The sequence below is a fragment of the Ambystoma mexicanum genome, chromosome 3q, assembly GCF_040938575.1.
Source record: "Ambystoma mexicanum isolate Mex_15411 chromosome 3q, UKY_AmexF1_1, whole genome shotgun sequence".
NCBI lineage: Eukaryota > Metazoa > Chordata > Amphibia > Caudata > Ambystomatidae > Ambystoma > Ambystoma mexicanum.
Window position 1 is genome coordinate 191,459,191 of NC_090926.1, and position 16,853 is coordinate 191,476,043.

The following is a 16,853-nucleotide window of genomic DNA, read 5'->3' on the forward strand; positions in this document are numbered from 1 at the left end:
CTCTCTACCCACACCAGCCCAATTCTTGCTCATCTTTCCCCTTGCTCATCATCGCTGGAAACCACTATCAATGCTTCCTCCCTTGCTTTATTCCCCTTCCCATTCTCTGGTACACCTGCACCCCTTATCACATCCTCCATTGAAACCGTGCACTCTCCTGCTTGCACTCGGGTGCCGAAAAATGCAAAATGCAAAAAACAACAGTAAACGCCAAAACTATTGGCTTTGCCAATGCTCGAGTATCTGCCAGGCGTTTATAATGTCATTAGTACCTTTAATTGTAATCACCATGGAATTTTCAAGCGGTCTTCCTTTTCTTTATTCACAGTTTGCAAGCTGTCAAATGATATTCTGGCAAAATGCAGTAGCAACCTGTCGCTTGTCACGGACTGCATGGAGCACGGCCTCACGGCGCTTCACCCGCGGACCCGCTACTCTGCAGGATGGGACGCAAAGCTCATCTACATCCCAATCTCCTACCTCCCGACAGCTGTAGCTGACCGGCTTATTGCTCTTGTTAGGGCTGACAAGCGGGCCTGAACTATGCGCATTACTGACATCAGGCATTGCCATCGGTCAGAATTCTACTTTTGGGACGCAGTTTTAGGAAATCACAATTCATATACCAATTGCCTGCGCAGCGCATGGAATACACAAGCATAACATACGTCTTTATTAGTGGGATGTCCTTCCAGGGTCTGTGTGGCCCACCACATTGGAGGCGAATGGGATGACATCTTGGACCAGCCTCCTTGCATAAAAAGAGAGCATCTGTCTGGAGGTTGTATGAGCAAGCTTTGGCCTTCAATATTACTGACTGATCAGGGCAAATCTCTTCTTCTAGAAAAAGTTCTGAAAAATGCGTATTTCATAGAATGTCCAGAAATGTGAGACTTATCACTAGGAACGGTGACATATCGAAGCTGGGCAAAATCAGGACGGGCCGTGGTGCAGGAGACACAAGCGTTTTTGGGGTGAGGGTCAAGACATAGCCTGGGGTCATTACTTTGGAAACAATCCACTCAAACCCAAAACCAAATGCCACAGGACTGAGTGCTACAGGCCTTGGTCTCCCATAAACAAGTATTTTGTTAGATTTATTAAAGAACCCACCCTGGGCAGTAGCTCTGCTGTGGTGAGTGATGTGCAAAGGTCGCCTTAATTATGAATAATTGGCCACGAAGGTACATTCGCCACATCTCGTCTCCCGATGGCAACCAGTCTGCTGGATGGGAACATCATGAACTGCTAACAGGGCATCTCCTCTCCCCCGCACCCACAAAAAAAATATGTTGCTTTTTTAAAAATAAGTGTAATTGTTTATTGGTTAAATCAGTGATATTCAACCTTAACAATGCTTACCTTAACAATATCAAAAGGCCTTTCAAATAAAAACAATATACCACAATTAAATCAAATGTACAAAACCAATCAACAGTCCCCAAAAAAGTCAAATATTCCTTCAACTTACTATGTGACTTAGCTGAGTCATGATTGGTTATTCTTACAGATACATCATCTTTATAATCTAAAAATAGTTCTAGCAATTTAATAGTTTCCTTATAAAACCTATTAAAAAAATGTCCATTTAATATGCTGTCAACTGCACAAAATGACCTGTGTACGGTGTCTTTTCTCCCCAAATGCAAGCTATTTTAAAAGTTTACTACAGCGATAGCAGTTGACACAGGGTGACCATTCAAATACTTTGCCCAAAATAATTTTCATTCAATCGAGTCGCTCTGTAAAAATAAGTGTTTAAAGTGCTTCAATTTCAAGCACTTCAAAGGAGGACAAAACACCAAGAGATGCTTGAGAGTTTCCTAGGTTTCTTGATCATTCTACATCTATCCTTCGCATCTTTAATAATTTTACGTCTTTACTGGATCCCTCCTGGTACAGATTCCGTCTAAACCGTACAGACTCATCTCAGGGATAGCATCAAGAGTGGACGCCATAGAAATGGATACACTCCCGACACCCAAACCACCAAAACAAGGGGAGACATTAGTCTAAGTCAACACACATTCCCTACAAAGTCAGAAGATAAAAGGGATCATTAAAAAGAACTGGCCCATGCTACAGATGGATCCAACTCTACAGCCTATGTTCAGAGAACCACCTACCTTTGCATACCGAAATAGCAAAGCCCTACGGAACAGCCTGATAAATGTGGAAATACGTACATCTGAACCCAACAGTAGGACATTCAAAGGGACACAACCATGTCTCAATTGTCAACATAGTTGAGACACTCCTGCACATGCGACTCTAAAAATGTAGTCTACGCATTGAAATGCCCGTGTGGATACTACTATGTTGGAATCATCACAAGAAAAGCAAAAATCTGGTGGACGGAACACAAATCCAATATAAGGACGAAAAATCCAAAATCACCAGTAGCGATGTATTTCTCTGAAGCACGTCATACTATTGCCCAACTAAAATGTGCAATTCTGGAAAAAGTCACACTGGGAAGCAGGGGTGATGGCCTTAATAGGAAATTGCTCCAACGAGAGGTACTCTGGATAGATCTTTTCGACTATATCCAACCAAGAGGAATGAACTGTGAATCAGACCTTATGTGTTTTGTTTAAACCAGATTCATAATAAAGGGTGGCACCCCATACAGGGTGGATACTGACCACTGCGATTATGAAGGTGGGAAAGACTACATGCGCAAGGTGCGACCAGTGTTCAGTCTGACCTCCCACTATGAACAATGTTCAATTGTGGTTTTCATGAACCTCCCTAGAGAGAGACGGACAATTATGCATGATTAACTATTGGGGTGGAGTCCCCTCAAGGTATGTGTTCTAATCGTATCTGAGCATTGCTTATCTGTAGGGTCCAATTGGTGTCCTCTTAAAGCCCTCTGCACAGAGACTGACCAGTGCACACTAATTACTGCCAAATGCTGAGTTTTGCTAAAGAGATGTGTTCTAACTGTGTTTGAACATGCCTTATGTTGTACACCCGATTTTTGTAAACACAAATGGTCTCCCTGTTCATAGGGACTAACCATTGTGCATCGACAACTGTACATGTGTGCCCTCATAAATATGTTCTAATAATATACCTTTTGTACCCATGATCATGCCATGGGTATGTGAAGGATTGTATGTACATGATCTGTGTCTGAACATTACTTAGGTATAATGTCCACTTTGTAACCCCTCTGAATAGAGACTGACCAAAGCGCATTAATTATTGTTGAATGCTGAGTTTGTTTCGCAAAAGAGATGTATTCTGATTGTGTTTGAACATTCCTTATGTTGCACACCCGTTCTTTTGTAACCACAAATGGTCTCCATGTCCTTAGGGACTAACCATTGTGCATCCAATACGGTACAAGTGTCACACAATAAATGTGGTTTAATAGTATATTTGTTGTACCTATGACCATGCCCAAGATATGTGAAAGATTGTATGCATATGATGTGTCCATTCTCAGAGCCACTTTGTAGCCTTGTTTACGGTTCTAAGGAACCTCTGTGAATCAGTTGCCCATTTAATTATCTGATCGGAATTTCCGGGACTGGTTCCCACTAGTCGATCTAGGACTGTCCACCCGTCAGTTTCAAAAACACTGAGGTCCTCTGCCCAGTGTTCTTACTAAGTCTACGTGATGTAACACACAGCCGATTGAATCCTTTCCTTAACAGAACAGGGCAGGGGCACCCAACCGACTGATTACAGACTATATGGATCGTTTGATGAATGAGTATGTGTAACAATAGTAACTCAAAGCTAATATAGCGTTCAGACCAGGTAGACACATGAATACTGTCCTAATCTTCTTTATGGAGTGAGTTCACAGCGTAACCTCTGGCATGGTATGTCACCATAGCGACCCTCCCACACCAAGATGGCTACTCTACAATTTGTTTGTGCATGCGCGAACGTAATTTAGCAACCATACTAAACACAGCGACCCGCGAAAGAGCGTCTTTACAGCGATCATCAGTGGTCAAGAGGACGCCATGCCTGTAGGTGAGTTCTTCTTGTTGCTCCTATGAGCTTTTACATATGTAGCTATATCCTTATACAGTTTCGTTACTCCACTGATCCTTGTTATGTGTGCGAGCGCCATGTTACACGCTTCGACTAAATATCAGCTAGATATATACGCATACTTAAACCTAATGAATATGGAATTGGCACATCTAGTATAGATTAGGCAGATCTATTTTTGGCTACACTGATCATAGTGCCGTGCCACAACACGCACAGCGCTGACAAAAACCCTCGGTTTTCTGTCTCCCATAGATCGCTCTGATCGTTAAATCACAGACACAGCAGACAGCTGCTGCCTGCAGTGACTTAAACGCGCTCTTGACACGCAGCATCAAGATCTCGTTGACATTATCCAAATCACCCTCACTTCTATATGAAGATAGAATACAGTCCGGAACAACGTGTTCACCAGCTGATGAGGCCCTGTGGTCAGTCGTTGCTTTGAACGTTATGATCCTCACTAGATAAATATATTTAAAGGTTTCCCCTGACACTAAGTTATTATATATCATTTTTAGGTCCTCCTCCTGGACAACATTAAGGACACAAGGAACAAATTGTTTAAGAAATAATAGGCACCGAAGTCCTGAAGACGGATTGTTGGAAAATCCGAAACGTGCCAGCAATCATTCCACCTCCTAAGGAGCCTATTAGATGCAAATTAAGATATGCATAATAATCTTGCTAAGTGTGTAATTGTGTATTAGAAAGATGGTGTTGTGTGACGTGTAAGCACAACCACTGATCCTACTGTATTCACTGTATAAAAACAAATATGAACAGCAGAATCACACACTGGTTTATTGTTGATTGAATTTGATTCTCCTTTTATGAACTTATTTTCCATGATTACAATTCTTTGAAAAGCACATTATTGTGGTGTCAGTTTGTTTTGTGGCATACTGATGCCTTTTAAGTGGTGTACGAATTAACACGTATTATATTTGAGCTGAATTTTTGAATAAGCAACGATAATAACAGCACTAGGGACCTTTAGTGTCCTATTTAATATCTACAATAACTCTAACACGTGTTCCCGGGCCGCACGCCCCTTCGTAGGCCCGCCCCAGAACACCTGTTGTCAAACTACCATGGGACTGGTAACGTCCCTATAGGAGTGCATCATTGGGTCTCCTGTTAGTGGTTAACAGGTTCTGTTTGCCTTATCTTCCCCTCACGGTCTTGAGTGGCCTAAAGACCGTTTGACCCATTTGCACCTGAAAGACTTTTAAATTTACATTTATGATGGACTACAGTATTTAAATATTTAACGGCAACTATATCATCCTAGGTCTAAGGAACAAACAAATGTAGTAGTGCCTCCCTACCCCCCCCCCCCTCTTTTCTTGACCTTTCTTGTTGTGGCCACAACCAAGGGGGAGCACACAATCCAGAGTCAAGTGATTTACCCACGCTGCAATGTCCTTTGCACAAATAGATCAATCAACAACCAATAGAGCTGAGACCCTAGGGTTCAGTCAAGAGGAAGCCAAAAGGATTCTCAATCTGATCAAAACTACCGGTGATGAAGTTCGATCCACAGAGAAACCTGAGAATGTAATTAGACAACTAGAAAGGAAAATCCGCCGTAAATTAATCTCAAACTCCATGCAACCACATTAGCGCAGTATCATAAAGCACAAAGAATCCCACGAGGCCTAAGAGTTAATCTTGAACCAACCCTTTGTAAGGAAAACCCTTTGTTTGTGAAGCGGTGGCGTCAAATATTAAATAGGTGCAGTTTAGATCTGATTATAATCACGATAGAAGAATTAGCCAAGAGCCTAATATCTCTAGACAAAGACATTGATGCTATTACGTCAAGTATCAGCAAAGGGATCACAGCACAACAGTAACAACAAATACTTGAGGACACGAATAACAAGCTAGAAAGATGCAAGCAGGAATTGGAGACCAAAAAAATCAGGAAATTCAGAAGGGACACCCAGGATTACAAATTGGAAATAGTATACACCTGGCAGGAATACTACGTCCAACATCCCAACAGACCACCATGAACACGTGTACCGAAGACAGGTCCGACAAACACAGAGGCTACCTCCTCTGAGGCATCAAGCACAGAACTAGAAGGGGCATCGGAGGTTACCATAGAAGACAACCTCGTACCATCAAACGAGACTAGATCGGAAGAAAGCACCAGTGTTTTTTTTAGAAAAGGCCCCACTAGAAGGGGAAAAAAGAAAAAATCCAAGCACCAGTGTTTTTTTAGAAAAGGGCCCACTAGAAGGGGAAAAGAGAAAAAATCCTCAAAGGAAGAAACCACTCAACAAGAAGACCTAGTGGTCAACATTTCTTCTTACACCCTTTCACGATTGGAACTAGGAGTGCTTAGAAAAGGACTCTCTTTTGTCCCCGAGCATTGTAGTAATCTCCTTCGGGAAAAGATAGACTTCTTCAAATTAATAAGGAAAAAGTCTTCGGAGGATTAGAAATGGAGGAAACAAATGAAGAATCATCTCGGTATCTTGAGATGGCGCTGAAAAGCAAGTTCAATCCACCAGTACCAAATTATGTACTATCTGTATTCGAAAAGACAGTACTGGAAGATCTTAAGAGACTGTCGTTTAATACCAAGAAATACAGTAACTTTTCCAATCAGGAGAGACAGGTCCTCTGGAACCTGCTGAACAATGAAGACATAATCTTCAAACCTGCGGATAAGGGGGGAGCGCTTGTCCTCATGAACAGGTCGGACTATCTTGATGAAATACAGAGACAACTATCAGCCTCTGAAACATACAGGGAGATCCTGTGTAACCCGACTGAACAGATTCGAACGCTTATCCAACATGTCCTTGATGAGGCTCTTGACAGAGATGGAATCTCTGACAAAACACGCAGATTCCTGGAGAATAAATACCCAATCACTCCAGTATTAAACAACCTACCCAAGATGCACAAGAGCCTTGACAAACCTCATGGGAGACCTATAATAGCTGCCACTGACAGCATTCTAGAATCACTCGCAAGATATCTCGATAAAGTACTACAGCCACTGATCCAGACCACAGAAACCTACATACGAGATACAATGCACTTTTTAAATAGACTGAGGAACATCGTATTCCTGGAATTAAGGGATACCCTCTTCACAATGGACGTCACGTCCCTCTATACTAACATCGCACACGAGGCAGGGTTGGAAGCAATCGAATGGCGACTACTACGATCACCCAATTGTCAAGGTGACAGACTCTTCGTCCTCGCCCTCCTTAAACTAGTCCTGATGAATAACTTCTTTGAGTTCAGGGACAAGTACTTCCTCCAGTTATCAGGTACAAGCATGGGAGCGGCCATGGCACCTACCTACGCGAATGCGTATATGTACTATCTATAGAACATGAACATGTCCTAAGTTCACCAGGTGGGAACAACATCTCCTGCTTTTCGTCCGATTCATTGATGATGTATTTGGAATCTGGTTAGGTCCAGAGGAAGAGCTAAAAAAAAGGTCTTCGAGATGATGGACAATATGCACCCACGCATCAAATTTACGACCTGTATCAGCAAGACAAGCATCCATTTTTTAGACGTGGAAATTTACAACCGGAGCAACACCCTGGAGACAAGAATGTACACCAAGACAACTGACCACAATAGCCTACTACTGGCGACCAGATTCCACCCTAAACGCACTATTGAAAGGGTGCCATTAAGCCAATTTCTTCGGTACAGGAGAAACATCTCGAAGAGGGATGAATATGAGAGACAATCTGACACCCTACGGACGAAATTCCGCAAAAGGGGTTAAGGCCCCCACTCATCTCAGGGATAGCATCAAGAGTGGACGCCATAGACGCCATAGAAAGAGCTACACTCCTGACACCCAAACCACCAAAACAAGGGGAGACATTGATCTACGTCACCAACATTACCTACAAAGTCGGAAGATAAAAGGGAACATTAAAAAGAACTGGCCCATGCTACAGATGGATCCAACTCTACAGCCTCTGTTCAGAGAACCACCTACCTTTGCATACCGAAATAGCAAAGCCCTACGGAACAGCCTGATAAATGCGGAAATACGTACATCTGAACACAACAGTAGGACATTCGAAGGGATACAACCGTGTCTCAATTGTCAACATTGTGGAAACATAATAACAGGGGACATCATTGCACATCCACACTCCGGTGAAGCCATCATGTTGAGACACTCCTGCACATGCAACTCTAAAAATGTAGTCTACGCATTGAAATGCCCGTGTGGATACTACTATGTTGGAATCACCACAAGAAAAGCAAAAATCCTGTGGACGGAACACAAATCCAACATAAGGACGAAAATCCAAAATCACCAGTAGCGATGCATTTCTCTGAAGCACGTCATACCATTGTCCAACTAAAATGTGTGATTCTGGAAAAAGTAAAACTGGGAAGCAGGGGTGGTGACCTTAATAGGGAATTGCTCCAACGAGAGGTACTCTGGATAGATCTTTTAGACTGCATCCAACCAAGAGGAATGAACTGTGAATCAGACCTTATGTGTTTTGTTTAAACCAGATTCATATTAAGGGGTGGCACCCCATACAGGGTGGATACTGACCACTGCGATTATGAAGGTGGGAAAGACTACAGGCGCAAGGTGCGACCAGTGTTCGGTGTGACCTCCCATTATGAACAATGTTCGATTGTTGTTTTCATGAACCTCCCTAGAGAGAGACGGATGAACTATTGAGTCCTCTCAAGTTATGTGTTCTAATCGTATCTGAACATTGCTTATGTTTAGGGTCCAATTGGTGTCCTCATAAAGCCCTCTGCACAGAGGCTGACCAGTGCACACTAATTACTGCCAAATGCTGAGTTTTGCTAAAGCGATGTGCTCTAACTGTGTATGAACATGCCTTATGTTGTACACCGGATTTTTTTAAACACAGATGGTCTCCCTGTTCATAGGGACTAACCATTGCGCATCCACAACAGTACATGTGTGCCCTCATAAATATGTTCTAATAATATACCTTTTGTACCCATGATCATGCCCCGGGTATGTGAAGAATTGTATGTACATGATCTGTGTCTGTAACGCTCACCTGGTATCCATGGGGACCTCACTCAGCCTGTTCTGACCTCTTACGATCTCGAACCCTTCCCTGGAGGCTATTCGACTGGAGACTGGGCCTGAAACACAGGATTGGTAGAGTTTAACTCCCTATTGTCTCTGTGTGCTTGAACCCCTTCGTCCCCGGGGTCCACCCCTTCCCTTTGATCCACAGTTCACCTTGTTTTCTTGGATAGTGTGCTCTCCGTCCTGCTTTCAGCGCAGGGGCGCATTGATTGATGTGGGCTCGTTGCTGCCTAGTTACTTCACTGGCAAGAGTCCGACAGGTAAGTATAATGAGTCTTTTGAACAGTTCTCTAACTTCGTTCCTTTCCTTCCTTAGATGATGGCCGGCGTCCGGGGATGGAGGCGTGCTGCTGAGATGAGTAGCGCTGAAGGTGAGTGAGAGCGCGATGCGCGATGCACCCCTTTCGTATTTGCATTGAACTGAGTTCTGTTTCTGTGTCTTTTAGGTGCCGCGACGTTTTCAGCATGGATGCCAGTTATGAAGAACAAATGCGGTGGGTAAGCGCGGTATGCGGCGCCTCTAGATGTTTCCACACTAACCTGGAGTGTCTTTTCCCTCTTGCAGATGGATGGGAAGTTCCGGAGACAGAGTTCCCCCATAGCGGCTGGGATTCAGGTAAACGTTTGAAGCTCGTACAGTATTTAAAAATAAGCGAAGATTTGCAGAATGCTTACTAATGCCTTTTTTCTGTTCTTTTCCCTTTTCCTTAGGAAGCAGCGTGCCGGGATGGGAATGACACCGCCGAAGATGCCCGCTGAACAGAAGGAGCGGTGAATGATGGGCAGAAGCGTCACAAGGTGAGGCTGTTCCTAACGGTGTTCTTGTTCTTGCAGGGCTGAGCGCAGAAGAAAGATGCAGGCTTACTGGAGACCGATCCGAACACGGTGAGTGTCATGCTGCAGGTGCAGAAAACGCAAAGCATGTTTCTAAGCCTGCGTGTGGCTTAAATAGTCTCTGGGTATCCCAGGTGTCACTGGGCTGAGCCACACCCAAGACTAGACTGCACATGCAGGTCTGGGAACCGAAATATGTGGGGGCATCCATCTTGTCCCCATCAATGCACTACAAGTCCAATCCTCAATGTTATCCTAAAGGAGTGAGTGAGTCTGGTGCCACAAGCACCAAGTCTGACTCCAAGTGGGTCTTTGGAGGGATGGAGAGGCCCTTGAGGGCATGTAGGTGGTTGTGGCCTGGATCCAGCCTGACATCCTGGAGGGCTGGGGACATGAGGGGCAGGAATCATGACAGCACTCCTCCCAAGGCCTCTCTCAAGGTGGCTCTTCTGCCTGGTTCTGGTTTGGTTGGATGGTTTTGATGAAATTGTCTAAGCAAGCGAGGTGCATGGATGTACTCACAAGGCTCCCATGTCCTGACCATACCCCTTCCAGTCTACTAAGTAGTATAATTTGGATCTGACTTATTTTGAATCTAGGATGTCCTTGACTTCGAATTCTGGCTCCCCGGCGACTACTACTGGTTGCGGTGGCGTTGCTACCCGGGTCCCAGGTTGAACAGGTTTAAGGAGAGACACGTGGACATAAATCTGCATGTTTGACGGCAAAGCTAGTCTGACCGCCACAGGATTTATCACGGAGGTGACGGTGAATGGACCCAGGTATCTTGGACGGAAAGTTCGGGCTGCTTTAATGGACACGTGTTTAGACGCCAGCCAGACTTTGGTAGTTGGGGGCCTTTGCTCGGTGTTGATCAGCAAACTTCTTTTGGCGATTCTTAGCTTGAAGTAGGTGTTCAGCTGCCCTTTTAAAGGTTTGAGAAATGGTTGTGTGCAAGGTTTTGCCTGCTGGCATTTCCAGGGTTGTAGGAACGTCCAACTCAGAAGTACGTGGGTGCCTGCCATACATGGTATAAAAGGGTGTCTGCCCAGTGCTGGTGTGTAGGGAATAATTATAAGCATATTCAGCTATCCATAATAGGTCAAACCAGCTTCCCTCAGCTTGGTGTAACATGCAACGCAGATACTGCTCGAGCGTCTGATTTGTCCTCTCAGTTTGACCATCCGTTTGGGGATGGTGACTGGTGGATAGCCGGATGTCGATCTGGGCCATAGAACAGCATTTCCTCCAGAAGTTAGATACGAATTGAGTACCTCGGTCTGAGACCAAAACTGAAGGAAACCCATGGAGCCGTACAATGCCTTCATGAAATACCTTTGCCAGAGTGGAAGCATTTGGGAGCCCCTTAAGAGGAATGAAATGTGCCATTTTTGAAAATAGGTCCACGACCAGAAGAATAGTGTTAAACCCTTGGCTGGGTGGTAAGTCAGTAATAAAATTGAGGGACAACTGGTGGGATTTCCAATGGTTGTAATAGCCCAGCCAGTTTCTGCTTGGATGACTTGTTTTGAGCACACACTCCACAAGATAGGATGAATTGGATAATGTCTTTGCGCCACGTGGGCCACCAATAATTTTGTTTTACCTTGGCTAGGGTTTTAGCGATTCCAGGGTGGCCCTCGATCAAGGAATCATGATAACCGGACATGACTTGTTCTCGTAGTTCTTGGTTTGGTAAGAATAAAAGATTCGTGAAGTAGGGCAACTGATTTTTTTATCATGTAATGTTCTCCTTGTGCACTCCACGCTTGTAATTGCTCCGGACTCATCAGGTTTTGGATTTCTTCATGTAATTCTTTCTGAGTTATAGTTGCTGTGATTCCTAGGAGCTTGTCACTCGGGATGATTGCTATTGGGTCGGGGGTCTGATACCCTTGCTCTTCCACCCCATACGGGAAAGGGCAACGGCCTTCCCGTTTTTCACCCCTGGTCGAAATGTAATCACGTAGTCATATTCAGCAAAAAAAAGCGCCCAACGTAGTTGTCGTGAGGATTGGGCCTTTGCCGTTTTTAGGTACTGGAGGTTCTGGGGGTCAGTTATTACGGTGATTGTGTGTCTGGCGCCCAAGAGGTAGTGCCGCCATGCCTTAAAGGCTGACTTAATGGCCAGGAGTTCTTTGTCTGTGATAGTGTAATTGAGTTCAGGGGGTGTGAATTTACGCGACCAGAAGGCAACAGGGTGTAACTGACCCGTTTCGGGGTCCTTTTGTGAGAGGACAGCTCCCATAGCCATGCTTGAGGCGTCCGTTTCCACCAGGTATGGGAGATCAGGGCGAGGGTGGCGTAAGATTGGGGCACATGTGAATCTTGCTTTGAGTTCCTGGAAAGCCTCCTTGGTTTCTGTTGTCCACTGGAACTTTTTGTTGCTTTTCCTTAGTAATGACGTGATGGGATGCACAATTTGCGAAAATCCTGGGATGATCCGGCGGCAGAAGTTTGCAAAACCCAGCATACTTTGAAACACCTTGAATGAATTTGAGGATGGGCAGTTCAGGATAGCATCTACCTTGTGTACATCCATTCAGATTCCATTCGGGCTGAGAATAAAGCCCAGGAATTACACCTCGGAGACATGGAATGAGCACTTTTCGAGCTTGGCGTAGAGCTGGTGTTGATGGAGTTTCTCCAATACGGATCGGACGTGTTTAACGTGGTCCTGCTTTGATGCAGAATATACTAGGATATCGTCGATGTACACTAGAGCACAGACAATCAATTCCCGTAGGACATCGCTCATGAAGTATTGAACTGCAGCAGGCACGTTGCAAAGGCCAAAGGGCATTACTTGATATTCGTACAAGCTGTATTTGGTGCGAAAAGCGGTTTTCTATTCGTCCCCCTGTTTTAAGCGAACAAGTTGATATGCCCCCCTCAGTTCTAGTTTTGTGTAGATTTGGGCATCTTTGACTTGATCAAGCAATTCAGAGATCAGTGGCAGGGGGTAGCGATTTTTTACGGTAATCTGGTTCAGTGCGCGATAGTCGATGCACGTTCTCAAGTCCCCCTCCTTTTTTGGTACGAAGAATAGAGGACTGGCTGCTGAAGACTTCGAGGGACGGATGAACCCGTTGGCCAGGTATTGGTCAAGATAGGCCTTCCGGTGCTGGTTTTCTGGTTCCGTGAGTGTGTAAATTCGCCCACAAGGGATTTGTGCGCCAGCTATCAGGTCGATTTGGCAATCCTATGGTCTATGCGGTGGCAGGGTATTAGCCTGTTCTTTCTGAAAGACATCTTGAAAGTCCTGGTATTCACTTGGTAGGGTGCCGATTGCCACAGTCACAAGCGTGGAGGTTCTGGTGTCTATTGGTTGTTTCTCTTGGCGATAACATGTGTGGGCGCAAGTCTCGGGAAAGGCCAATTCTTTTGCTCACCAATCGATTCGAGGATTGTGAGCTACCAACCATGGCATTCCCAAAATCAACCGCAACTGTGGTGCCTTAATGAGGTCGAAAACTATAGATTCTTGGTGTCCATCCTGGCACAGAAGGGTTAAAGCTGCAGTGCATTGGGATACTGGACCAGAAGCTATTTCTGTGCTGTCGACAGTGGTAACAGTGTCGGTGGTTGATTTAGGGCGTAACGGAAGCCCCATGTTTGCCGCAACATCCTGGTCAATGTAATTCCCAACGGCTCCACTGTCTATGTACGCTATTACTGCGTGCATCCGAGATGGTTGTTGGTGATTGATCAAGACCACAGATAGTGCAAAATGGGAGGTATGTAGTTCACTTACTTAGCTCAACAAATGAACCCCTACACTTGCCGGGCTGGAGAGTTTTCCGATTCCTTGATGGTATCTTCCTTGTCCGTGGCCCCTACCGTCCTCCTCGGTGGCTTCAAAGGGCACTCTTTAAGGAAATGACCTGACCATCCACAGTACAGACATAACTGCTGCTGTCTCCTTTTATCCCTTTCTGCTTTAGTCAAGGGGGATCTGACCCCCCCGATTTGCATTGGTTCTCCTGAACCTTCCGATGTTCGGGCAGTATTGTCCTTTGAACGCAGACATAGGGCGAGGGTCCGGTCTGGTCCGATCTGCTCTTCGGTCCTGCAACCTATGATCCAGTTGAACAACAAGGTCAATGAATTCTGAGCAGTCTTTCGGGGGGTTCATTACTTGTACGAGAACATCCTTGAGCTCCCCCCCCCGCATCCCCCAATGAAATAACGTGGTTCTCTTCTCCACTGGCCATTCTGCTTCAACTATGAGTCTATTGAACGTGGCTATGTATGTTAATAGGTCTTGATTCCCTTGGCATAGGGACAGAAGTTTGTCTAATGCCTGCCCATGAGTACGACGGGCGAACAGCTTTTCCATCTCCTGCTGAAAGCCCCTGAAGTCATGCAGCAAAGGATCGTCTTGGGCCACAAAGGGTACAGACCAGTCCGCAGCGCTACCACTCAGGTAGGATAGCACAAAAGCGACCCGTGATTGGTCATTCAGAAAGGCCCCTGGCCTACAAAGGAAGTGCAGGTGGCACTGGTTCATGAACGTTGCAAACCTCTTGGGATCCCCCGTAAATCGTTCGGGGCAGGGCCAAGGGAACTGCCCCAGGAAGGGTTATCTGAACGGGATTGGCTGATGGCGCTGGCATCGAGGGCACGCTTCCCGGCAATGGTGCATGCCCTGCTTGTGACTGGAGAAGTTGCCGGCTTAAATCATCAGTGCGTTCTTTGGCTACTATCAGGTCTCTCCTCAGGGTGTTGGTCTCCTGCCTGGCTGCATGTACTTCGGAACGTAGCTGCCCCAACATGTGGGCTAATTGGTCGGTTTCTGACGTTTCCATGACGCCCAGGTGGATTTTGATGTGAGGCTTTGCGTTCTGTAACGCTCACCTGGTATCCACGGGGACGTCACTCAGCCTGTTCTGACCTCTTACGACCACAAACCCTTCCCTGGAGGCTATTCGACTGGAGACTGGGCATGAAACACAGGATTGGTAGAGTTTAACTCCCTATTGTCTTTGTGTGCTTGAACCCCTTCTTCCCGGGGTCCAACCCTTCCCTTTGATCCACAGCTCACCTTGTTTTCTTGGATAGTGTGATCTCCATCCTGCTTTCAGCGCAGGGGCGCGTTGATTGATGCGGGCTCGTTGCTGCCTAGTTACTTCACTGGCAAGAGTCCGACAGGTAAGTATAATGAGTCTTTTGAACAGTTCTCTAACTTCGCTCCTTTCCTTCCTTAGATGATGGCCAGCGTCCGGGGATGGCGGCGTGCTGCTGAGATGAGTAGCGCTGAAGGTGAGTGAGAGCACGATGCGCGCTGCACCCCTTTCTTATTTGCATTGACTGAGTTCTTTTTTCTGTGTCTTTTAGGTGCCGCAACGTTTTCAGAATGGATGCCGGTTATGAAGAACAAATGCGGTGGGTAAGCGCGGTATGCGGCACATCTAGATGTTTCCACGCTAACCTGGAGTGTCTTTTCCCTCTTGCAGATGGATGGGAAGTTCCAGAGATGGAGTTCCCCCAGAGAGGCTGGGATTCAGGTAAACGTTTGAAACTCATACAGTATTTAAAAATAAGCGAAGATTTGCAGAATGCTTACTAATGCCTTTTTTCTGTTCTTTTCCCTTTTCCTTAGGAAGCGGCGTGCCGGGATGGGAATGACACCGCCAAAGATGCCCGCAGAACAGAATGAGCAGTGAATGATGGGCAGAAGCGCTGCAAGGTAAAGCTGTTCCTAACGGTGTTCTTGTTCTTGCAGGAGCTGAGCGCAGAAGAAAGATGCAGGCCTACTGGAGACCGATCCGAACACGGTAAGTGTCACCCTGCAGGTGCAGAAAATGCAAACCATGTTTCTCAGCCTGGGTGTGGCTTAAATAGTCTCCGGGTATCCCAGGTGTCTCTGGGCTGAACCACACCCAAAAGACTAACAGCACATGCAGTTCTCGGAACCGAAATATGTGGGGGCATCCATCTTGTCCCCATCAATGCACTAGAAGTCCAATCCCCAATGTTATCCTATGGGAGTGAGTGAGTCTGGTGCCACAAGCGCCAAGTCTGACTCCAAGTGGGTCTTTGGAGGGATGGAGAGGGCCTTGAGGGCCACGTAGGTGGTCGTGGCCTGGCTCCAGCCTGACATCTTGGAGGGCTGGGGACATGAGGGGCAGGAATCATGACAGCGTCTGAGCATTACTTGGGTATAATGTCCACTTTGTAACCCATCTGAATAGAGACTGACCAAAGCGCATTCATTATTGTCGATTGCTGAGTTTGTTTCGCAAAAGAGATGTATTCTGATTGTGTTTGAACATTCCTTATGTTGCACACCCGATCTTTTGTAACCACAAATTGTCACCCTGTCCTTAGGGTCTAACCATTGTGCATTCAATACGGTACAAGTGTGACAAAATAAATGTGGTTTAATCGTATATTTTTTGTACCTATGACCATTCCCAAGCTATGTGAAAGATTGTATGCACATCTGTCCATTCTCAGAGCCACTTTGTAGCCTTGTTTACGGTTCCAAGGAACCTCTGTGAATCAGTTGCCTATTTAATTATCCGATCGGAATATCCGGGACTGGTTCCCACTAGTCGATCTAGGACTGTCCATCCATCAGTTTCAAATACGCTGAGGTCCTCTGCCCTGTGTTCTTACCAAGTCTACGTGACGTAACACAAAGCCGATTGAATCTTTTCCTCCGACTGACTTAGTTCGGATATGTGCTCCTCCCCCTGTGATTACAGACTATATGGATCGTTTGATGAATGAGTAAGTGTAACAATAGTAACTCAAAGCTAATATAGCGTTCAGACCAGGTAGACACATGAATACTGTCCTAATCCTCTTTATGGAGTGAGTTCACAGTGTAACCTCTGTCGTGGTGTGTCACCATAGCGACGCTCCCACACCAAGATGGCTACTCTACGATTTGTTTGCGCATGCACAA

The 16,853-nt window shown here is 45.7% G+C and overlaps 1 protein-coding gene across 1 annotated transcript in view; it reads left to right on the plus strand.

The window, feature by feature from the left end:
- LOC138582305 (retinol dehydrogenase 16-like) overlaps positions 1-5,163 on the plus strand; it is a 134,570-nt gene extending 129,407 nt beyond the window's left edge. Inside the window, exon 5 of the mRNA XM_069653469.1 lies at positions 329-5,163. Coding sequence (XP_069509570.1) covers positions 329-540 — 212 coding nt within the window. The 3' untranslated portion in view covers positions 541-5,163. The remainder of the gene's footprint in view (positions 1-328) is intronic.
- Positions 5,164-16,853: the final 11,690 nt, after the last annotated feature.